The following is a 25015-nucleotide window of genomic DNA, read 5'->3' on the forward strand; positions in this document are numbered from 1 at the left end:
TTATGTTGATCTACTGTGCAGTAAGCAAGCAGTAAACTTAGGAAGCCAGGAGTATGGGAACATGATTAACGTCATATGCCACATGTGCTTCCATCCAAAGCACATGAACAGAATGATATTAAATTACAAGCCTATCGGGAACAGACCAGCTATCTGCTTCCGTTTTTATTAATACCATGTCCCATGAACTCTGTATTCATGTGGAGTTTTAAGTGCATGCTTGGGAGTTATGAGTAGGCAGCCTGGTATGTTCAGGAAAGAAAATAATGATTAAGTGCATGCCAGGCTTTGGCTCAGCCATTTGGGCAAATGACTTAACCTCTCTGAACCTCAGTTTCTGTCTCTACGAAGTGGAAATGGTAACACCTACCTTATTCAGATTGTTATGAGGATTAAATGAGAAGATGAATGTAATGCCCTTGAGCACAGAGCGTGCTACACCACAAATGCTCAGTCAATAAGCAGCGATGACAGTATAGGCAACTACCTACCACTAGAAGGAGAATCTGAACATGTCCCAATTTGAATTTGGTTTTCCTAATCAAGGTCCAGTGAATTTAATTATAAGTAGCAGAAAAGAAGATTAAGAGTTCCTTTCCACAGCTTTATTAAGTTTTTATATTCACCTGGCTGTTGTCAAAAGTGACTTGATCATTTAAGAGATATAGGGACATGTGGCTTCTAGTTTGTGTGAGAGCTTTTCTTTACCCATCAGCTCAACAGTCAGTCCCCAGATCTAGAGATGGAAAGCTTGGGACAAGGTCAGAATGAAACATCACCAGGCAGTCCTGCTCAACAGGTAACTCTTGCAGCAGTGCTTAAAGGAAAGGGGTACAATCTCTTCATGTTTCCATGGTAAAGTCCATAGCTGCTGCAGCTTCCACAAAATACTTCATGGAATAAGCAAACGAAGCCCATGTTGTGTGATGGGGGTGGAAACAACACTTTCAGAGTTGGCTCCTGCGCATTTTGATGTATAAATTCCATGATACAGCAAAAGTATGCCACTCCACTCCACACTAATGCTGCCCTCTCACTAAATTAAACCCTGGAAAAATAAGATGTGGCTTGGCTTTAAAACTCAGTGAGCCATCTTTATGGTACAGTTGGTTTGCACAGCTGTAAACAGAAAGATCTGTGATTCGTGCCTACCCAGGATGGTCTTGTCTCTAGACAATTTCTTGATGCAAATGTTCTGGAACTAAATAGTGGTGATGGTGGCACAACACTGTGAATATACTAAATGTCACTGATTTGTATGTATTTGTATGTATTTAAATGAATTAAATGTTAAACTGGTGAATTGTATTTATGTATATTTTACCATAGTAAAATGATGCATTGGAAGATGCATTTTTGTGACCCTGAGTTGTAACTATTTTTCTTTGTGATATGTATATACCACCTACCACATAGTAAGCCCTGATGTTTGAATGTGTATATGTATATCTGCTTTTTGCAAATCTCTGGTATGAGTGTTCCACTCTGTAGCATTTAGGTATCACCTAGGAATATGTGATTTATTGACATCCCTGCTTTGGGTGGGATTAAGAACTGTACTGACTGCATGAGCACATACATTTCCTTATAAAACTCTTTTGCTTTAGCACATACTTGCCTACTGTAGAAAATTCTCCTACCCACAGGGCAGGCTGGGAATGTGATGTGTATCTGCCTTCTCCAAAGGCATTGTATGGCTTTCTTAATGGATGACAAACAGGAGAGAGAAAGGGGTTCTTCAAGAGTACAACTGAATCAGTTCCTGAGATTCTTCTTTCAGCCAGCTCAGCCTCCATCACAGGACTCAGGACTCTCAGTTCTTCTAGACAAAGTCAATATTGTTCTTTTATAAAGCAAAGATTATGAAAGGTGGCAGGTCTTTAAAACCTACACAAGCACAAAGTACAAAGGAGAAAGGGGTAGCTGGGGAAAAACTCACGAAAGAGACTGTTTCTGCCGGAAGTCCTTGAGGCAGAGGATATTGAATATCTCCCAAAAAAAGGCTTCAGCAAAAGCCAAGGACGCATCATACTGGTCAAGACTGGCCCTGGTAAACAGGGAAGGATGGCCTTGAACACTGTGATAGAGGAAAATGCTCCCTGGACAATTTTTTTCTCACTTCAGCCAGCGTATTGCAGCTGTTGCTATACCATATCTTTCCAGAAACACGAAGGCTTGTGAAAGATAATCAAGCCTATTATGGCCACTGCGACGAGGACCAGGGAGAACAGAACCATGAGGAAGACGTAGGTGGAGTGGGAGAGAGGTGTGGACAATGGTTGCTCAGCTGGGATCATGTTGGTCAGGTTCAGCATGTAGCCCAAAGTCCAGCCGGCGTCACTGTCCTGGATCTGCAAACAGTGGGGAAAGTCTGTTGTTTGTGGTTGGAGGAGTTAGAGGAGTTATCACCTAGGGCTTACAATTATTAGATCATGCACTGGAAGAGTTCAAAAAATATAAGTCACTGGCTGGGCACAGTGGCTCATGCCTGTAATCTCAGCACTTTGGGAGGCTACTACGGAGGGAGGATCACTTGAGGCCAGGAGTTTGAGACTAGCCTGGGCAACATAGACCCTGTCTCTCCAAAAAATAAAATTAGCTGGGCATGGTGGAACATGTCTGTAATCTCAGCTATTTGGGAGGCTGGGTGGGGAGGATCACTTAATCCCAGAAGTTGGAGGCTTCAGTGAGCTATGATCATACCACTTCACTCCAGCCTGGGTGACAGGGTGAGACCCAGTCTCTTTTTTTAAAAAGGTGTGTATACACACACACACACACACACACACACACACACACACACACATCATGACTGCCTAGCGTGTCAGTCCTAAATTTTGACATAAGTATAATCCTTCAAACAAAATAAACTGCTGGAATTAAAGGAAGTCTCAAATACTATAACAAGGAAAAGATTTAAGTTTGAATTAGCAAGATCAGTACCGCCAAGAATGTAATGACACTATTATCCTCAGGGCTGCTACAGTCCTTTGCCTCAATGCTTTGTCTTGCTTGAAATCACCATATTTAATATAGGGGGTGAAATGTCTTCCCCACTAGTGAGCATGGGCTTAAAAAGGTAGAGACACACTGCTCTGGGTATTTTTGGTCAAGCATGAGTCGCTCAGCTGGGTTCTCTATTCTTAGATGCCTGCAGGTGGTGCTATGGTAAAGCACAGCACTGAGGTTGCTTCTTGAGGGCTCATGCTAACACTGGCTTCTAAGCAATGGTCTCATCATTCACAGCCACTCAGTCCCCTTCTTCACACAGAGCTTTCAAATTGGTCAACCTTGAAGTAATAAGCAACAAGGATGATGAAACAATGATCATACTTTCCTAGCTTATGGAAGGGGCCTTTCAGAGGGCTGTTGAAGTCAGCACACAGAGTCATTGTGGCTGCTGAAATGCTGTTACTTTAATACCTCATTTTGTGTTTTGTTTTGTAAGGAATTAGTCACTGTTAAGTGGGAAGGTGCAACTGAGAATGCAAGTAGCTGTCCTTAGACAGGATGCTCACAGCGGGCCAACAGACCCAGGAGGGCTTGACACAGAATGCCATGGTTAGAAGCAGCATGATAGAACAGAACATCTGGCCAAAGCCACACCAGGCTGCCTCCCACCTCTTCCAAGCCCCAAACTTCTTCAGTCACTACCACTGAACCCCAATTCCCCAACCCAACAGGCCCCCAAATTACCTTGCCAATGAAATGGATGTGCTCCCAGGAATCAGCTGTGAAATGATAGCCTTGCAGAAGGAGGGAGAGGATGTAGGTACCAGAAAAGCAGTATTCACTCAGGTACTTCTCCTTTACTCCAGGGAAAGATGTTTTTATCTAGAAGTGAAGTGAAGGACAGATCATATTCGTACAATAGGCATCTCTCTGTGACCCTCTTTTTCTTTACTAGACCTGATGAAGAGAAGGGAAAGCCCCCAGCTCTGGTGCACCTGAAGGTTGGCCTCTTCCAGAGGCTTTGCGGGTGGTGCTGCACTCCTTCAGTGGGAGCAGGGTTCTATAGTTTAGAGTCTCTTAAGGAAGCTTTTCCTGCATAGGCTTCTATGAGATAATAATAGGTCCTTCAGGAAAAAAGTAGTTCCTGTGGTTTAGTAGGTTCTAAAACATTAAATTTTAGTACCCCTCTTCATCCCCTAAACTTTGTTTAATCTGAGTTTTCTATATGCTCTTGACCACAGTCTTTGGCCCAGAGCCTCTATGAGCATCTTACCAGTGTCATAAAAAGCCTTACTACTCAGTTTAGTCCCTGGACTGGCAGCATCAGCATCACTTGGAAGCTGGTTAGTCCTCACCCCAGAACTACCAATTCAGAATCTGCATTCCAATATGATTCCCAGGTGATTTATATGCACAGTAAAGTTTGAGAACCCCAGCTCTGGAACACCGTTTAGGAGCATTTTGCTGAGGACTGCTAGCAGTGCCCAACATCTCACCTTCTGTCTTCATGTCTTTTTTTGCATCTGAGTCATGCAAAGTGGTTGTTTCCTTGAGTCCTTCCTGTGTTTACCCATCCTATTCCCTACTAAAAATATTAACAGCTGCCTACCATCCCTCGCCCTTACCTAGCCTAGCTGTTGTACACCTACATACCCACAGCCTGCTGTTCCTCTCCTGCCCTCAATTTGAGGACAACGGGTCAAGACCTCTCTATGTTCAGCCTGGACTTCTGTCTGCTGCCCTGTTACTCTGCCCTTCAGATAGGCATTCCCTCCTGAACACCCTTGGCAGAGAGAGAACATTTGTTATGCATGCATCATGTACCATCTGGAACAATGCCAGGTGTTTTATATGCAGTATCTCCTTGATGCCTAAGCCATACCCCTCTTTTCCCAGATTTCTCTCTCTCCCGTGGGTTATCCCTCTGCAAATACTAACTGCTGGCTGGGGTCTGTTTCTCACTTGGTTCCTGCCTGCCCCTTGTTTCTGGAAGGATAAGTCCACAACCAGACTGCCTTGTCTTGCTCTGATGAAATTCTTAGAATGACCCAGCTTGGAACTTGGCTTTTCAGCACAGTTCTGGAAATTACCCTGTGATTGATTCCTCTGCATGTGACATCCTCTTGAGACCTTGGTGTGGACATCAGTTGACATTGCCTGTCCAGGTCCCTCCCCTTCCTTTCAGTCACTGCATTCTGCTTTCCCTTTGTGGAAAGACTTCCTCCCCATCAATGTAGTCTTGGTGAGCCTGTCAACTGAAGGATGCCTATGGGATACAAAATCCCAAGAGTCTACTTAGATCCAGCTTGAAAGTGCTGAGCCCCTGTAGATCCTTGAAGGCTGGCCTATCCCTTGTAGGGGACTGGGAGATGCCATTTGGGCCTAATTTCCCTGAATTCTTCAATATCCCTATTCCCATCCTCCTTCTGAAAAGCAGTACATTGGCTATGCAGTCTGGCCTCCTGAAGGTTATGACAGTAGCCAAAAATATAGAAGCCAAAAAGGCATCCACCTTCTTCATCAATCCAGACTGATCATGCTCATGCCTGTGGGTGGATTCATTACTATGTGCTCTCCAAACTGGAAGGGGAGGCCACTCTCCTATCTCTCTCCCACCTTCCCCTCTCCCTTCTCTCCTTTCTATTCCCAGGACAGTGGAACATGATATCCTTCATGGATATCCTCTTTCCGCCCTCGACATAAAGGTGCATTGATGGATCTTCAAGAATGGGATAGCTTTCTCTGGAAAGGCTAAATATTCATGAGGCTGAATGTGACGATCCAGAGTACACTGAGATATAACTGGTCATCAGTACACATAGAATCTGATCACATTGTTCTCATGGGCTGATCAGATCTTGAATGATCAGATTTTCAGAGTAGAAAAGTGGCTGTCTTCTGGTTGCTGAAAGATTCTACTAGCCTTCTAATGAAGCTGCCAGAAGACAACTGTGGAGTGTCCCTTCCACTCACTCTCCTAGTCTCTCCACTTCAGAGACACACTGACTTCAGGCACCTGACTGAATGTCAGCAGATATGGTTTGCATTTTATTTCCCTTGCCAAAGCAGGGCAGGCAGCATTATATGATATGCATAAAGCACAGAAAGCAAACGTCCACCACTGTCAACCCACAGTACATGCTTAAACATTGTTAATTCTCTCTCTACCAAAGATGTTTAGAAGGAGTATTCCCAAACACAAGCCATACTGGAATAGCAGTCCTTTCCTATGATGAAGTTAGGAGGTAAAGATGAGTCACCTCCTAACAATGTACTTGACAAAACTATGCTTTTTGCCTGGGTGGACGATGCAGCTTGGGAAGATGAACCCTGTAGGCTCTGGGTGAGGACAGGGGTCTAATCCTGCAACCCCTTCCCCAAATGCTTCAGGAATCCTCCCAAATGCAAGCCCTGCTTAGCTTATTTCTGGGGCTTCTGAACAATTCCCCACGTGATCTACCTGAACAGACCTACAGGTCTGCATATAAGTATTCCTAGCCTAATATAATCTGATGGAGTAAAAATTTAGATGTGGATAAGAGAGGAAACCTGACAGAACTTCTAATCTAAACCAGACGTCATTTTTTTTCAAAGAGCAGCATAAACCTGCTTCCTCAGCAGCCACACGCAGGCCTGGTCTCAAATTGCCTCCACTCCAACATGCCTGTCTTCCTCCACAGATCACTGCCAGCTCCAAAAACCACCGCTAAGCATTTTGTACAGTGCTGAGACATATTTGAGCAGCTCTTGCTGAAGGCCCTGACCGCATTTCTTTTATGTTCTAGACAAAATACCTGGAAAGAATGCCAAGCTTCCAGGCTCTTGCTCAGCCTTTCCTCCCCCTTGTCAGTGCAGACAGGGATAATCATCTATTTTTAATTAATGGTATTTCTTAAGAATGTAAGCACCATTCACTTTTGCAACTGTCAACTTAAAAGCAGCTGCTGTTCTGAGCTATGTCTTTTATAATCAGAGTGGATCCCATACCTCTCATCCCTGGATTTTCATCTTGTGGCACTGGATGTTAAATGGCTCAGTGGCTCTGATAAGAAAAAAATTGTACTTCAAATTTATGAATAAATAGGAGATATCTTGGACCTGGGGGAAATGCAGAGGATTTTACCACAATGGTGTCTGGGGCAGACTCTTTGAATTATCTGCTTTCTTGCTAATAGAACTCTGATTTGGGGGTTGGAGGAGGGGAGTAGGCCACAATGTGCCCAGCCCAAGGCAGCAGCTCATGATAGATCTAAGGCTCTAAGCTGGTGACAAAATTCAGCACCTGGTTTTCCCAGTAAATCCTGGCCCTTGAGATATAAGGGGAAGACTGCTGAGTCTGGGATAGCTTTTGCTTTCCTGTAAAAAGGAACAAATGTATCTGGTTCTACCCCTTTTCTGATCTTTCTGAACATGGCTGTGATTTGTGAAGGTACAGCCACCATGTTGTGTCCATGAAGAAATAGACACAACAGCAGAGCTGAAGAAGCAATGGCTGAGATAGAGCAGAGCTGCTGACCCCATGTCAGCAGCTGCCTACTGCCAGACTTCGTATTAGGTGAGAAAAAAATAAGATCTTACTTAAGGCACTCTATGTCAAGTTATTAAGGAATGCTGACAAATTCATTCCTGAGTCCACCATCTGGTCTTCTCAAATGTGTTAACATTTGCTGGATCTTGGTCAAACCAGCAGGAGTTTAAGAGCAGACTCACATCCTCTGCACCAGCAAGAGCACAGGGTACTCATGCTGTTATAGCTGCTGCTCCTAGTTACTTACCTCCTCCCAAGGCTGAGAGCAGAACTTTTTCATCATCTCAGTCACCGCTGCCTGAGAAACTTTCTCTGATGTCAAGTTTAAAAAATTCATCACAAAATAAAAAGCTGAAAATGCCTACGAGAGAAAATTGCAGTTTTAGGCTGTGTTCCACACAGAGGGATGCCAACTTGCTCTCCTAAAAGCCGTATCTCTTATGCAGGTGCCTGGAAAGTTCTGCTGAGTAAATTAACACACAAAGTGATATTGCAGGCCCAAGAACTGTTTCCTTACTGAAAGAGGAGCCACTTTGCTGCTGACACACATTTCTAAGCCAATTGACAGTTACTTTTCTCCATAACTGTAATAGGAGAGTCAGGAGAAAGAAAAATGGGGAAAGAGAATAAGAAAAGGAGAGAAAGGGGTTACAAAAATCCCATTTAAAAATACTATGCACTATATATGAATGTTTAATAAATACATAAAACTGGAAAATTCTATACAACACGAGTTCTCTCTGCAGAATTTTTTTCCCCTTGTGCTTATTTTTTGCCTATTTTCTATAATGAATACGTACTGCTTTCCTTTGAAAAATCCATCTTTATTCAACAAATTTATTGCAAGTCTACTATGAGCTAGGTGCTATTTTAGACAACCGAAAAATTGTTTTAAATTATTATCATCATCATACATGAGAACTATAGAAAAAAGTTTAAAACAAACAATAAAACAATTCATTAAACAATTTTCTTATTGTTTTTTATTGTTTTGTTTTAAAACAATAAAACAATTCATTAAAATGACCTCTAAATTCTACTGCTTAATGACAACTGCTATTAAATATAGTATGTAGGCTTCTAGCATTTTTCTCATTCTACGATACATATATAATTTTTCATACCACCCTATAACTGCCTTTTTAACTCTTTTAATAGAGCATGAATTTAAAGGGGAAAAAATAATTGGGCAGAGCTTGCTGAATGAGAGACAATTCAAACCCCAACTCTAGTGCTTTTCTTCTTTCCTACCCCAAAGGGTGCCAGTTTTTAGGAGAAATCATGTTGGAAATTAAAGGAGCACATCATTTGTTCATTCAGAAAACACATCGAGCTCTGTATGCTAGGCACTGTGCTGAGTCATACTTTACTGGGATTATTTGAGGGGAGCATAAAGTTTTCTCTGTGGCAAACATGGTTCGATTGGGGATTATAATTTACCTTCTGTAAAATTACTTAACTAGAAGTGAATATAGAAAGAAAATGTGATTCCCAAAGTATAATTCTCATAGGTAAAGAAACAGAGTTTTGGTGGGCAAAGAAACAGGAGGTAGCAGAGATCCCACTGAGGGTGCACTGTGACTCAGATGAGGAAAAATAACCTCCACCAGGAAATTTCCTGCTGCAAACAGGCTGTAGGCCTCAGTTCCAGCTGACATAAACCCAATGCCAGCTTCTTAAAAGTTGCATTTTTAGTATTCTTGTACGTATATAACATGTATCTAACAAAAATAAGTAAGTGTGAGCATATTAGTCCTTTTTAATAAATTTGTTTTTTGTGGGGAGGCCTTGATTTTTTTTCTTCCACTTTCAGTCCCAACAGGAGTTCATACTGACAACTTAATATGAAGCCTTCCATTTTCCCCCACTCCCATAATCATATACAAACTTTAGAAATGAAATTTTAAACAGATTCTTCATCTTGCTTTTCTTACTTAACAATCCGTCATAGAAATCCCTCCCAGTCAGCTGGGGCCACACTAATGGCCACATAAGACTCTACGGTATATAAGTATCTTAATTCATTCAACAACTCTCTACTGGTAGATATTCTCCTTATTTCCAGCAATTTCTTCTGTGAGCAATGGTTAAATATTCTGTACATTTAGCCTCTGAACTGGTACACTTATTCCTTGAGGAAGTTGAGCTTCCCAGAAACTGGAGAGCCTCCATATCCCCTGAACTCAGGAATTCCAGCACTTTATCGTTGTATCCCAGTTGCAGAAAAAGATGTTGGTATGGTCCTACTTCCGCCCTTTTAACCCAAGCCACTATCATCTCGTGTGGACATTGGAATGGCCTCTTAATTGGTCTCCACATTAGATTTCTGGTTCTATTCCAACCCATCATGCAAATAGCAGTCACAAGAATCTTTTAAAAACAAATCTGATCATATCACTCCCCTACTTAAAACCTTTGGTGGCTCCTAATTATACTTAGAATAAAAATCAAATTCTACCAGGTCTCTGAAAGCCAGGCATGTTCTAGTCCTGCCCCCAAGCCCACCATACCCAGCCACCCTGACTTTCAATCCCTGCCAAGCTTTTCTTCCCCTAGAGCCTGTACATTTGCTATTCCCTCTGCAGGAATTCCCTAGATTTCCACATGCTCTCCTCAGAGAGGTCTCTAGAACCCTCTGTTACCTCCTTTCACAATGTCTCTTTCTTCCCAGCAGTTCCTTTGGATTTGCAGCAGTCTGATTTTGATCAGCAGCAGTCTGATTTGCCCTTGTTTGTGTTTCTGGTCTCATATTTGCCTGCCTTCTAGAATGCCAGCTCTGTGATGGCAGGCAGGGAATCTCCCTTGTTCTTGGTTGAATCTGCCCCCACTAACATGGCACTTGGCATATGTGAGTGCTCTATAAATAAGTGGCAGAAAACTGCTCTCTCTCTAGTTCCTAAGGCACAACAATCTGTTAACTGACAGACTGGATAAATTTATATATGCTTGGATTCACATAGCCAATGCCTGGAAAAGTTCTTTCTGTTTATTACAACTTATTCCTCATTTTTCCTCTAGTGAACTGATGGTGGAGTGAGAGGGAGAGAGGAGACCTTTTCAGCTTTTACTTTCAGTTTTTTAAACAGTTTGATTTTTTATAATGAACATGTAATAAACCAATAATAAATATTTTCTTAAATTGTTAACATTTCAAAAGACTTTCTGAAATTAGCCCTAGAGCTTATTCTATTAGCAAAAGTCTTAATGAGTTAAGTATCTAGAAATTCTCTTGCTTTTGCTAAGTAGTGACATTTGCTTAAGAAAGTAAGTAAAAATTCTAAAAAACAGATGAACAAACAAAAAATTTCTATGAGGTAGATTTAGCATCATATCGAGCCTTCAGTAGGATACACAGCAATCAAGTCAGCAGAGCCTCCTGGTCCATGCCTCCTCCAACCCCCCAAAAGACTATATGCCATGGGCTCTTGAAAATTTTCCCATGACCTTCAGAAGCCTCCCTTCGGCATCTCAGAATCTTACTCTTATTTATTTCTCAACACATGAAGTTTCCCTCTTCATTTCTTTTCCTTCAAAATAGAAATGTCTTTAAAATGCTGACTTATTCAAAAGAAACACATTTATTGTATAGAATTTAAATAATACAAGCTAAAAATGGAAGTCTCAATCTAACCATCCTCTATAGATGTACTACCCTTTTTAATAATTTACTGTTTAATATTTATAGGAAATATGTAATGAAAAATAGTAAATACGTATTCTTATAATTATGTATGTGTGTGTGTGTATATATATATATATATATATATATATATATATATACACCTAAATGTGATAATGCTAGACAAAATGTTATCTAATACTGCTTTGTTTTACTTAATATATCATGGGCAAATTTCCATATATACTTATTCATTTAAATAACTATAATATAGTTCTTTGTATAGATATATCATAATTTAAACAATCTCCTATTCATGAGTATTTGGGCTTTGTAATATTTCACTGCTATGAACAACACTACAATATACTTGCATCTTTGTACTTTGCCTACTCACTTCTTTGGGATAATTTCCTTCAGGTAAAATGTTTGGTAACAAGGGAAATATATTTTATGAGAGCAAATATCCACTAAAAGACATGAACAAAAAATCTATAAAAACTGAAAACAACCTAAATATCCACCAATAGAATAGGTAAATTGTAGTGTATTCCTACAAAGAAATACCACTTGCAATGAAAGAATAGACTACTGTTACATGCAACAACATGGATAAATCTGACAATAATGAGTGAAAGAAGCCAAATGCAAAAGAATACATACCATACAATTCTAAGAACTGGCAATGCTAATCTATTTTGGTAGATGTCAGAGTAGTAGTAGTAGGACTTGGGACTCTGTAGTAGTGAGACTTGGAGAGGGGACTATCAACTGGGAGGCTGGGATAAGGGAGCCTTTTGGGGTGCTGAAACTGTTCTATATCTTCATCTAGATGATGGACTCATGGGTAGATAGCTTTAAAACTATTAGGGCGTGCCCTTAAAATGTGCATACTTTACTGCAGGTATGTCACACTTCAAGTTATAGCAGAGGTGAACATATTTTAAAAATGTATCTATCTCTTGTCAGATCTTCTTTCAAAAGATCACTTTACAACTGTTGGAGATAACTTTTTTTTTAACCCTAGTGCCTGAAATAAGTTCTATTTTCTGATTCCCAGAAATGGTCCTCTGTATGTACTGCCTCACCCCCTCCCTCCCAAAACCCCCGTCAAAAAATGAGCTATTCATTGACAAAGCCTGGAATAATTTTCTTTCCAGACTCCTTTAGCCATATTTTTGGCTTCAGTCTTCCTAAAATTACCATTATTTTCCTGTACTACAGAAACCTGAGTTTATGGATCATAAGCCTCAAACAAAGGCATCTAAAGATCAAAAAGATGGGCGGGGCGCAGTAGCTCATGCCTGTAATCCCAGCACTTTGGGAGGCTAAGGTGGGCAGATCACCTGAGGAGGTCAGGAGTTCAAGACCAACCTGGTGAAATCCCATCTCTACTAAAAATACAAAATTTAGTCAGGTGTGGTGGCAGCCACCTGTAATCCCAGCTACTTGGGAGGCTGAGGCAGGAGAATCGCTTGAACCTGGGAAGTGGAGGTTGCAATGAGTCAAGATTGTGCCATTGCACTCCAGCCTGGGTGACAGAATGAGACTCTGTCTCAAAAAAAAAAAAAAAAAAAAAAAAAGATAGATAGATAAAGGTCAAAAAGATGATATTTCAGCTTGGGAAAGCTGCCATCAGTCACTTCCAAAACACGAAATATATAATTTTAAGAAAGACACTAAGGTACCTGAAGTTCTTAACTCAGTAATAATGAGTATAAGAAAATGGATTTAGGTTTTGGTTTATTTGGGGTAGATTCAAAAAACTACAATATAACCAAACTTTTTAAAATGTGAAACATAATCAAAATTTGAAATTTTAGGAAGTTATAGCCCAATAAAAGTAAATCCTTAAGACTAAAATCATTCTAAGAAAATAATCAAAGGTTTGTGATACAGTGTGCTTTCTGTCTTTATAGAGATCCCAACCAGTTGGGAGACCTTTTACTTGGAGCTGTGGTGGAATAGAAGGTATTTCTGCAGGAGATAGAACATCAGATAGCATATGTGCTAACTAATGTTCCTTCCAGTACTACATTCTAAAATTTAGGAGGTTGGCTATGGCCAAGAAGAGATTAAGGCAAAATTGATTAATATCAATAAAGATAACAAATTAATCACTCTCAAGCTACTGAGAATATATCTAGAGCACCTTACATAAGAGTGTGAATCACTGGATAGCTCCTACAGTTAATCTCAAACCTCCAGTCAAAGAGAATAAACTGGTGACTTTTTTTCAGATGCTAATATGAAAAGAGAGCCAATCTCAGGATAATTTAAATATCAGAGCTGCCTGAAAATTCTAAGGAAATGGAAAGAAAGCCAGAAATATTCCATTTCAAGCTCATTATATACTTATACTCATCAAGATCTTACAAAGAGGTGAAGAGGAGGCTGAAAAGACGTTCACTTTTTAAAATAAAAATGAAACAATATTCACAAAAGAAGAGAAGAAGCATGTCAGCATGGCTGCTGACACTTTTCTCTTACTAATAAACCACATCTTGAGGATATAGAACTCATGTCAGAAAAAGGTACTATGCAAAATATGCTCTGGGGGATGATGTGAACAAAAATGTATGAGCGCATGTACTTCTATTAATAAGTGGCTTGGGGGGTGAGGTCCACATTCTTCTGTTTTGGTTTCATTTTTTTTGTATTACCAGAGGCAAGTCTCCTGCCTGGTACATATGGGAACCCATTTAATTACCTGCAGGTCTCTGAACATGTGTCACTCTTTCCCATCTTCAGGATTCTATGCATGCTGGTCCTCTCCTTAGAATAGTCCAAATACCGAAGTTCTTTTACTGAGCATATACAATGCTCCAGGTATTCTGGCTGGCCCAGAAATGGAAAGATGAAAAAGATAAACCCTGCCTTCCAGGTCCTCAGGACATAATCAAGGAGAAAGACATTAACCTATAAAAACAATTCCTATTCTTTTTTTAAATTTTACTTTAAGCTCTGGGATACATATGCAAGACATGCACGTTTGTTACATAGGTATACATGTGCCATGGTGGTTTGCTGCACCTATCAATCCATCATCTAGGTTTTAAGTCCCACAAGCATTAGGACAATACCCATTCTTGCCAGCTATACTTCTGCAACTCACAACCTACGTCAAAATGCAATGCAGATGCTCCTCCACCTAACATGGGGTTATGCCCTGATAAACCCATTGTAAGTCAAAATGCATCTAATATCCTGATAAACCCATCATAAAGTCAAAAAAAATATTTAAGTCAAACCATCCTGTCCAGGACAAGAATGCTTATTAAATTTAATTGAGCTGGCTTCAGTCCAGCACTCTATTTTCTCTCAAAATTTTTCTTGTTTTTGTGACATATTACCCACGCTCCTTCCTGCTCCCCCAACTTTGGGGAGCATCTCCCACTTATACCTTAATCCAGTCTGACATGACTTCTAAAACTATAGTCATTAAAATCACCAGTGACCTCCTAACTACTAAAAATAGCCATCTAAAAAATTCCACATCTTAACTTTTTGGCTGTATTTCATTCACTCATTCATTCAGCAAATATTTACTGAGTAAGAGCTACCTTGCAAGAACTATACCTGGTACTGGAATGCAGTGATCAAAACAGATGAGAATTCTGCCTTTGAGTGGAAAGTAGCAGAACTCAAACAAATAAATAACTGATAGAATGGTAGACAATAAAAGTGCTATAGAGACAATGCCTTTTGTTATATAATCCACAACTATACGGCCTTTATTTGGATCAGGGAAGCCCATAAAGGTATAGTTTATTTATAATTTCTTCCAGTCCAGATGCAACTTACTTCTCAAGAGTCATTTTTATCATAAACACTGTTGCCTGTTAATGTAGCTGACATTCCACTTTTATCAGGTTTCCAGGGGGAGTAAATTAACAACCTAACATCTCACCTCAAGGAACTAGAAAAGCAAGGAAAAAAACCCCAAAATTAGCAGAAGAAAAGAAATAACAAGAAGATCAGAGCAGAACTAAATGAAATAAAGACAGAAAAAAAANAAAAAAAAAAAAAAAAAAAAAAAAAAAAAAAAAAAAAAAAAAAAAAAAAAAAAAAAAAAAAAAAAAAAAAAAAAAAAAAAAAAAAACACTGCCACAAAGGATCAAATGAAACAAAAAGTTGGTTCTTCAAAAGATAAACAATGAGCCAGCTAGATTAACCAAGAGATAATTCAGCATGCCTTCATGATAAAAACCCTCAATTCACTAGGCATAGAAAGAATACACCTTAAAATAATAAAAGACATATCTGACAAGCCCACAGCCAACATCATTTCCTCTAAAATCTGGAACAAGACAAGGATGCCCGCCTTCACCACTCCTATTCAGCACAGTACTAGAAGTGCTGGCCAGACCAATCAGGCAAGAGAAAGAAATAAAAGGCATCTAAATTGGAAAAGAACAAGACAAATTATTCCTGTTTGCTAATGGTTTTATCTTATATCAATAAACACAAAGACTCCACCAAAAACTGCTAGATTTGATAAATTAGTAAAGTTACAGGATACAAAATCAACATACAAAAATCAGTTGTGTTTCTAAATACCAGTAACAATCTAGCTGAGAACAAAATCAAGAAGGCGATCTTATTTACAATAGCTATGAAAAGATTAAATACCTAGGAATATATTTAACCCAGGAGGTAAAAGATCTCTACAAGGAAAACTTGTAAAAATTTGTTTACAAAACATTGGTAAAAGAAACTTAGATGATACAAACAAATGGAAGAAATTCCATGTTCATCTATCAGAAGAATATCATTAAAATGACTATACTGCCCACAGTAATTACAAGTTCAATGCAATCCCTATCAAAACACCAATATCATTTTTCACAGAATTAGAAAAAATAATCCTAAAATTAATATAGAACCAAAAAAGAGCCTAAATGGCCAAAGCAATCCTAAACAAAAAGATCAAAGCTGAAGACATCACATTATCTGACTTCAAATTATGTATTACACAGCCAAAGTAGTCAAAACAGTATGACACGGGTATAAAAAGTGATATATAGATCAATGTGACAGAGAACCCAGAAATAAAGCCACATATTTACAACCAATTGATCTTTAACAAAGTTGACAAGATTCACTGGGAAAAGGACACCCTTTTCAATAAATGGTGCTGGGAAAATATGATTTCCATATGCAGAAGAATGAAACTGGACCCCTGACTCTCACTATATAAAAATCACCTCAAGATGGATAAAAATACTAGAGGAAAACCTATGGAAACCTCTTCTGGACATTGATCCAGGGAAAGAATTCATGACTAAGACCTCAGAAGCATAGCAAAAAAAACCAAAAATAGATAAATGGTTATTCAAAACTAAAAAGCTTCTATATAGCAAAAGAAATAATCAACACAGTGAACAGGCAACCTGTAGAGCAGGAGAAAAATTTGCATAATATGCATCTGACAAGGGTCTAATGTCCAGCATATACAAGGAACTCAAACAACTCAACAACAACAACAAAGGATAATCCCATTAAAATGTAAGCAAAAGATAAGAATAGATATTTTTCAAGAGAAGACATACAAATGGCCAACAGGCATATGAAAAAATGCTCAATATCACTAACCATCAGAGAAATGCAAATTAAAACCACAATAAGAGATCATCTTACTCCAGTCAGAATGGCTATTCTGCACTCATATGTTTATCACAGCACTATTCACAATCACAAAGATATAAAATCAACCTAAGGGTCCATCAGTGGATGACTGAATGAAGAAAATGTGGTATATATACCCAATGGAATACTATTCAGCCATAAGAATGAAAACATGTCTTTTGCAGCAATGTGAATGTAACTGGACATTACCATCATAAGTGAAACAAATCAGACACAGAAAGACTAATATCACATGTTCTCACTCATAAGTGGGAGCTGAAAAATGTGTACACATGGACATAGAGTATGGAATGATAAACAGTGGAGATGTGAAAGGGTGAGAGCATGAAAGGGGTTGGATAATGAGAAATTACTCAGTGAGTACAATGTATGTTATTTGGGTGATATATACCCTAAATACTCTGACTTGACTACTCCACAATCTATGAGTATAACAAAATTGTACTTTAACCCCATAAATTTATACACATTTTTTTTTTAATTCTTTAGTTTCTGTGTACTTTTTGGTCTAAGTTAAGGGCTGATAACCTGGAGTTCACAAATCCACCTCAAGAGATCATGAAGTCTTTTTAATTGTATGCAAAAGTTTTGATAGACCTTTATACATCCATTTTTCTGCTTGGAAGATTCTTAGCTTTCATTAGAGTCTTCAAATAACGTTGTGATCCCTTGAAGGGTTAAGAATGACTGGACTATTGAAGACAGTATGCCAAATAAAATAAGCCAGTCATAAAAGGACAAATATTGTATGATTCCACTTATAGGATAGTACCTGGAATAGTCAAATTCACTCAGAAAGTAGAATGGTGGTACTAGTGGCTGAGGGGAAGAAGTTAATGTTTTGATAATGGGTGCAGAGTTTCAGTCCATCCATCTCCAAATTTCTGGAGATGGATGTTAGAGATGGTTGTACAACAATGTGAAAGTATTTAATGCCACAGAATTGTACACTTAAAAATAGTTAGAATGATAAATTTTATGCATATTTTACCACACAGAAGGATGAAAAATGACTAAACAGCCTCAATGTTTTGCTTCTAGTTCTTGCCTTACATGGTGGCACGTGCCTGTAGTCCCAGGTGCTCAGGAGGTTGAGGCAGGAGAATCACTTGAATCCAGCAGGTGGAGGTTGAAGTGAGCCAATATCACACCACTGTACTACAGCCTGGGTAACAGAGCAAGACTGTCAAAAATATTTTTTAAAATTTTAAAAGAATGCTCTGTAATGCTTCCATTTTTCATCCCAAGAATTATACTGAAGAGCAAAAACTATCTTCTTTTAATGCCCCAGGAAAATACGTTGCTCAAAAGCAGATGATTCAAGGTCACATCACCAAGTTCCTTCCTGTGACTGTGGTAGATGACTCTTTAAAAGTCTTTAGGAATCATCCTGATACTGTTTATAGGGTAAGTTTTAGAGATTGAATTCCACAGATATTCTTTGGCCAGAATGGAACCAAAACTAATTCTTGAGAAAAATACTGACTCAGCTCTAGGATTTCCTGAGTTTACCTTTAGAGGTCAAAGAGATGCTCCACCACTGAAGTAAAAATTTCTGATCAGCTCCTTAACATCCGTATCAGAAGCCACCCTTACTTGATAATCTTTTTACTTGATTGGTATCTATAATCCATGAATATGTATTAGGTTCATGCAAAAGGAATCATGATTTTTGCATTGTTGGAATTTGCCCTTTGATGTTGGAATATATTCTTAAATGTGGTTATGTTCGACATCATTTTAATGGGCACCTCTTGCTTTATGCTTTTTTGCTAATGAGTTATTTGCTATTTATTTTATGTTTAGATTATGGAAAAATGTTAGGCAAAAAGCAAATTTGAGCGATTTTCTTATTCAAGTTCAAAATGGGTTGTAAAGCAGCAGAAACACAACATCAGCAATGCATTTGACCCAGGAAGTGCTAACAAATGTACAGTGCAGTGGTGGTTCAAGACATTTTGCAAAGAAGACAAAAGCCTTGAAGATGAGGAGCATAGAGACTGGCCATCAGAAGTTGACAACAACCAACTGAGAGCAGTCATCAAAGCTGATCCTCTTACAACTACATGAGAAGTTTCTGAAGAACTCAACAGCGACCATTCTATAGTTGTTCAGCATTTGAAGCAAATTGGAAAAGTGAAAAAGCTTGATAAGTGGGTGCCTCATGAGCTGATCGAAAATCAAAAAAATCATTGTTTTGAAAGGTCATCTTCTCTTATTCTATGCACAACAACAAACCATTTCTCAATCGGATTGTGACATACAATGAAAAGTGGATTTTATATGACTGGTGATGAACAGCCCAGTGGCTGGACTGAGAAGATGCTCCAAAGCACATCCCAAAGCCAAACTTGTAACCAAAAAAAGGTCATGGTCACTGGTGGTCTGCTGCCAGTGTGATCCACTACAGCTTTCTGAATCCCGGCAAAACCATTATATCTGAGAAGTATGCTCAGCAAATTGATGAGATGCATCAGAAACTGAAACATCTGCAGCTCGCAATGGTCAACAGAAAGGGCCCAATTCTTCTCCATGCGATGCCCTACCACACATTGCACAACCAATGCTTCAAAAGTTGAACAGATTGGGCTATGAAGCTTTGTCTCATCCACCACATTCACCTGACCTCTCACCAACCGACTACCACTTCTTCAAGCATCTCAACAACTTTTTGCAAGGAAATCACTTCCAAGGAAATCACTTCCGCAACCAGCAGGATATGCAGAAAATGCTTTCCAATAGTTCGTCAAATCCCAAAGCACAGGTTTTTATGCTACAGAAGTAAAGAAACTTATTTCTCATTGGCAAAAATGTGTTGATTGTAATGGTTCCCATTATGATTAATAAAGATGTGTTTCAGCCTAATTACAATTATTTAAAATTCATGGTGCGAAACTGCAATTACTTTTTCACAAAAATAAATACAAATATACACACACATTTATGTATACCTATGTAAACAAATATGTTTTTAATGTTCTTTAATTCCAGTTTCCTACTGAACTTGTTTCCTCCCTTTCTTGTTTATATAAACAGCACAATGTGATCTTTAAAAATAATTTCTAAATAACCTCATAAGTAATTCCTTACAGATGTTCCCTCTTTCTTGTTGGTGTTTCTGATTTGCCCACAACATTGGATTCTGTTTAGCAACCAAGGCTACAGTGTAGCCAGACCGACTAGAGCACTGACAATTTTTAATACTATATTTATGGACTAAGAATTAGATCATCAGTGCTAAATACAACTATGGCAAAAATTCTGTCCCCAACAAATTCTCTGTGACTTGAGAACACCCAGGCTAACTGGTTCTGGAAATAATGGGAACGAAACTGTATTTTGCAGGACTTGATAATGGGAACTCCCTGCGGGAAGGACAGCATAGAGTAAAGACTGCTAGGATAAAGAACTAACCTTGTTAAGAGTGGTGCTGGGGTATGTCAGCTTTTTGCTGTTTACAGTGGTGTGCTGAAGCCGACTCTTATGCACTCACAGGAGCTGATTCTTAAAATTTCCAGATTTTTGTGAGCCAATTGATACCACGTTGATAGCTTGAAATAGGCTGTGGTAGAACTATTTACACCATGGAAACTGGTAAATGCTACAGATCAGCTCCCCATTCCTCGAGAGCTGGTTGTTAGGTATTTCCCAGACTATCACTGTTTGTCTGGCTCACAGCCATCAATGAGGTAGGTATTACTGCCCCCATTGTACAAATTAGGAAACAGACAAAAAAATCTTCAGGTTTTAGGGAGAAATTACAGAGGGGATAAAACAAAACAAAAAACCCACCAAAAATCTGAAGCAGAAGGAAATTGCCAAAGTAAAAATAGGGACAGGACAGTCCTGACCCCGAGGGCTGTCTCCAGAGAAGAAAGATACATAGAGGCAGGCAATGAGATAATCTCAGGGAAGGGACTGCCAAACTGAGGTTCAGAAGGCTGGGAGAACAATCTCAGTGAGGAACTAAGGGATCAAACAGAAAAGCCTCAGGAAGAGTTCAAGACTCCTCTACCCTTTTCCAGCCCCTACCTCTCCCTGCTTTGGTTAGATGAATCACATTCAAAGGCAAGAAATTCCAGTCCCCTAAGGAGGGAGGGTTTGCTCAAGCTTGAAGGCACGAATTGGGCCATGTTTCCCAGGAAGCAAAGTTTTCTGGGAAGTTGCAAACTCAAGACACAAGGGTATGTTCATTGCCTTTAGATTTACATCCTTGCTGTGACTGGATTGAAAAAGGCCCTTGGCCAAGGTGGCACCTTCCTTCCTCTTCAAGGAGTTCAGTGTAAGGCAAGGGCTCTGGCCCCCCCAAAAAAAGTCCAAGGTGAGCAGCCAGTGCCAGCTAAGCCACAGGGCATTCAAGCGAGGTTCCATTTCTTCTGAATTTTGGTTTGCAGCCAACTAATAACCAAATATTACTCTGCCAGTCATTGTCTTTCATGTATTCTCCTCAGGAACCTTGAGGCAAGGGGAGGCTGTGGTTTGGACCATGATTAAGGTAAGCCTGGATCTGTGGCATTAACTATTGTTTTCTCAAAGACCAAGAAAATGAAGAGCTCATGCAGTTCACAGGAAGCCAGAAACAGAATCAGGTCTGATTACGACAGTGCCTTTGTTCTCTTCTTAGAGCTTTGCCTTGGGCCAGGGCAGGTGACCTTGGGAGAAACTCTCTTGCTGGGGTCCTGGAGGGGAGGAGCTAAACCTCCCTTCTCACATACTGATCTGTTTTCTGAAAAGGGAGAAAGCATGAAGGCAGGCAAAAGCCCCTGCTTCTTTGGGTATCTTGATTGAATAAATGAGATAATGGGTCAGGTGCGGTGGCTCACACCTGTAATCCCAGCACTTTGGGAGGCTAGGCAGGTGGATCATGAGGTCGGGAATTCAAGACCAGCCTGGCCAATATGGTGAAATCCTGTCTCTACTAAAAATACAAAAATTAGCTGGCGTGGTGGCACACACCTGTTGGCTAATTGAGAGGCTGAGGCAAGAGAATCACTTGAACCTGGGAGATAGAGGTTGCAGTGAGCCAAGATTGCACCACTGCACTCTAGCTTGGGCAGCAGAGCGAGATTCTGTCTCAAAAAAAAAAAAGAGAAAAGAGAGAGAGAGAGAGAATGTACATACAGTGCAATAATGCTCGGTCTCTGAGATCAACATAGGAAATTTGAAGAATGAGTCGATTAAGAGGTCTCTTCTGTCTCTGCTCAAATATTTTATCTTATTCTGGAGTTATTAAGAAAATAAGGAATTTGGAGCTAGGATTCAAATAATCCCCCATCTCTTCAAAACATAATGACAATGACGTTATCTTCAATGTTTTCTTGGGATTTCCTGAGTTTCTACTTCCTAAATGTCTTTATAGAGGGAAAATCCCCTCAGCTATGTCATCTTAACTGCTGCTTCTCCTCCTCCTGACATTTGAGAGGCCACCTATGGCAGACTCTAACCGGTACATACCCCATAGCTAGCCCCCTTCTTCCTCGCTTATGAAATCCTGATTTTACCCAAGTAGCGGAAAGCAATATGCTCAGGAAAGACTCCTCAAGAGAGAAACAATAATTAGTCTAAACTAACCATTTTCATCATTTCTCTTTATCACAGATTGGTTGAGAGTCTGTATTTCACCAACTTCTGGTCAGCAGGATCTGAAAAGATGTCAGTTGGCACTTCTGCAAAATGTGTGTGCAGAGATGTGTGCAATGGAAACCTCTAAACATCTTTCCTGCTTTGGCTTTGCATGTGAAAGAAAATATAATGCTTGGATGTCTGATTCCAAAATGTGGCATGGAAGCAAGCTGGCTTCATGCCCCCCAACCACAGACAACCAAAAGCAAATGCACAGCACTGAGATTATCACCAGCAATATCCCAGAAATCAAATACGAAGATAAGATAGTTCCAGGGCCACAAAGAAGTAAAAAAAACTCCACATAGACAGGAAGAGAATGAAACTTCCAATCCATGTCACCTCTTCTCCCATTCTGCCTGGCACCAAGCTTGTGGAAAATTTTCCCCAACTCACAGTTTCTACACTGGAAAAAGTGAGATCAAGGTGGACAATCAGCTTCCCCACCATCTTGGGTTCCCTAGCAGGAAACTTGTCCTTGTCTTAACCCACAGAAAGCATCATGACATCCTGAAGGGAGAAACATCCCTCGGGACAGGTACAGACAAGGGAGAGGCGGATTTAGCATCCCCAGCCCTGAGAACTCTGCTCTGGGAACTGACCAAAAAAGATGACAAATCAGAGTGGCCATTCAGTGGCTGTAGGAGGTTTCTCCCACAAGATCCCCTGGGCACAACCCCCTAGTTAGTTTCCCCACACTGCTGGGGCTAACCTCTTTGGGACCTCCCCAATTCTGGAAAAGCAGTGCTCCCATTGTCGACTAGAATGAAGACAAATCTGGTCTTAAGGTGCTGCCCAGACCCAAAAAGGAGGCAGTGACCTAGTGATATGGTGCTTGGAGCAGTAACATACCGTAGCGCGAAAAGATCACCAAGATAGTGGAAAAATTGATCCCAAGTTCTGATGTAGTTGAGCTAAAGAACCAACCCCTAATCATCTACCTCAAGACATAATGTGAAAGAAAAATACATCCTATTATTTAAATCCTTTGTAGGCACATATTCTATAACTCGTAAACAAGACATCCTATACCTCATTTCACAAACTTACCCCAAAATCCCCCTGGAGTGGTGGCAAGAAAATCCCATTAAAGGCACACTGGGAGTAAGGGCAGTAAGTGGTGTTGAAGAGCTCCAGGATGCTTTGATGGCATTGTTGATAGTTTCCAGTACCCTGGATTTCAAACTGCTGGAATGGAAGAGTCATCTCAAATGTCTTGGTGCATGGGGTCTTGTAAAGGTCACTCACGTTCACTACCTTCTTATATCCAGGATGAAAGCATGGGTCCCTGAGAATTTCATTACTTGCAACCTGAATGGAAAAATCACTTGAAAGCATCATGTGTGAATGCTTTGGATACAAAAGGCACAGTCTGACTTAATCAATATGTAGGCACTATATAATGTCCCACCACTTGGCATTGACATCAGCATGTCCTGCCCTGCCTTTTTCACCCTTGGGAATAAATATGAAAAATGGACTTGTGAACAGGCACCAGAAATGGTATCAGATATAAATGTATTTGGCTATTCAAAGAATGCTGATGTAGTTAAAACTGGGCCCAGAAATGCCATTAGTTTGAAATGCCCCTGAGTGCTTGGTCCTAATCATATAGGTCAGGAGCAGATTCAAAAGGAAACTCTCAAGACTGTCAAAATTTTGGGCCTGAGGGTAGTTCTCCAGAAGCCTACATGATAACAATGATATCATTACGCATCAACCCTCCCTCCAAGGAGAGAATCAGAAGCTCCCAGATGCTTTTAGATCATTCAAGTCAACAGTATCATTTTTTAAACTTCTTTAAAAAAGGTTTTTTTCCTCCCTCAAACATTCTCCTATCTAATAAAAATAAAAAATAATTTCTAACCCACAACCTACTGAAGGAGGCCGCTGTGGATAAGAAACTTAGTGCAACTTTAAGGCTCAGTGGACATCTCTCAGCACCCCTTACTCCCAGGACCATCTTATTGATAATGGTTTTGAAAACCAGAGAGAGTACTTTGGAGGAGAGCAGAGAACTGGTTATCCTTTCTGTGGAGACAGGGAACAGCTGTATGTGACATCCTGGCTTTGTGTTTACTTGTCAGGGTGTGCCTGTATACTCACATGATGTTGAGTATGTTTAACATTATTTATTTATTTTTTAGATGGAGTCTCTGTTGCCCAGGCTGGAGTGCAGTGGTGCAATCTCAGCTCACTGCAACCTCCGCCTCCCGGTTCAAGTGATTCTCCTGCCTGAGCCTCCCAAGTAGCTGGGATTACAGGTTTGTGCCACCATGCCTGGCTAATTTTTTTTTCTTGTATTTTTAGTAAAGATGGGGTTTCACCATGTTGGCCAGGCTGGTCTCGAACTCGTGATCTCAAGTGATCCACCTGCCTTGGCCTCCCAAAGTATGTTTAACTTTTCTTGTCTTCAAAATGCAGAAAGTATCTGGGGACAAGATTTGAAGTGTCAATTGATACATTTTGTGTTTTACCTGAAGTGGTTTTTTTTCTTCTCCTCTCCGGGTCATTTCTAACAACTCTGTTTTTTGTACTTTTTAGGAAAGGGAGCTTTAAAAAGTGGTCTAAAAGAGGTTATAAATTGAATTCCCCCTCCAACAAACAATATTCTATCACATAATTTTCATTATTAACCCCACGAG

At 39.9% G+C, this 25015-nt stretch overlaps 1 protein-coding gene across 5 annotated transcripts in view; it reads right to left on the minus strand.

The window, feature by feature from the left end:
• Positions 1-583: 583 nt before the first annotated feature.
• ENTPD1 (ectonucleoside triphosphate diphosphohydrolase 1) overlaps positions 584-25015 on the minus strand; it is a 162805-nt gene continuing 138373 nt past the window's right edge. For 4 of the 5 annotated variants that reach the window (XM_037734709.1, XM_037734710.1, XM_017518016.2 and 1 more), the window contains 4 exons: positions 23421-23681; positions 7728-7841; positions 3697-3834; positions 584-2351 (listed from right to left, as the gene is read on the minus strand). In XM_037734709.1, the coding sequence (XP_037590637.1) occupies positions 2145-2351; positions 3697-3834; positions 7728-7841; positions 23421-23681 (720 nt within the window). In that variant the 3' untranslated portion in view covers positions 584-2144. The remainder of the gene's footprint in view (positions 2352-3696; positions 3835-7727; positions 7842-23420; positions 23682-25015) is intronic. The other variant, XR_001821559.2, reaches the window with a different exon arrangement.

Source organism: Cebus imitator, unplaced genomic scaffold, assembly GCF_001604975.1.
Source record: "Cebus imitator isolate Cc_AM_T3 unplaced genomic scaffold, Cebus_imitator-1.0 Scaffold656, whole genome shotgun sequence".
Taxonomy (NCBI): Eukaryota; Metazoa; Chordata; class Mammalia; order Primates; family Cebidae; genus Cebus; species Cebus imitator.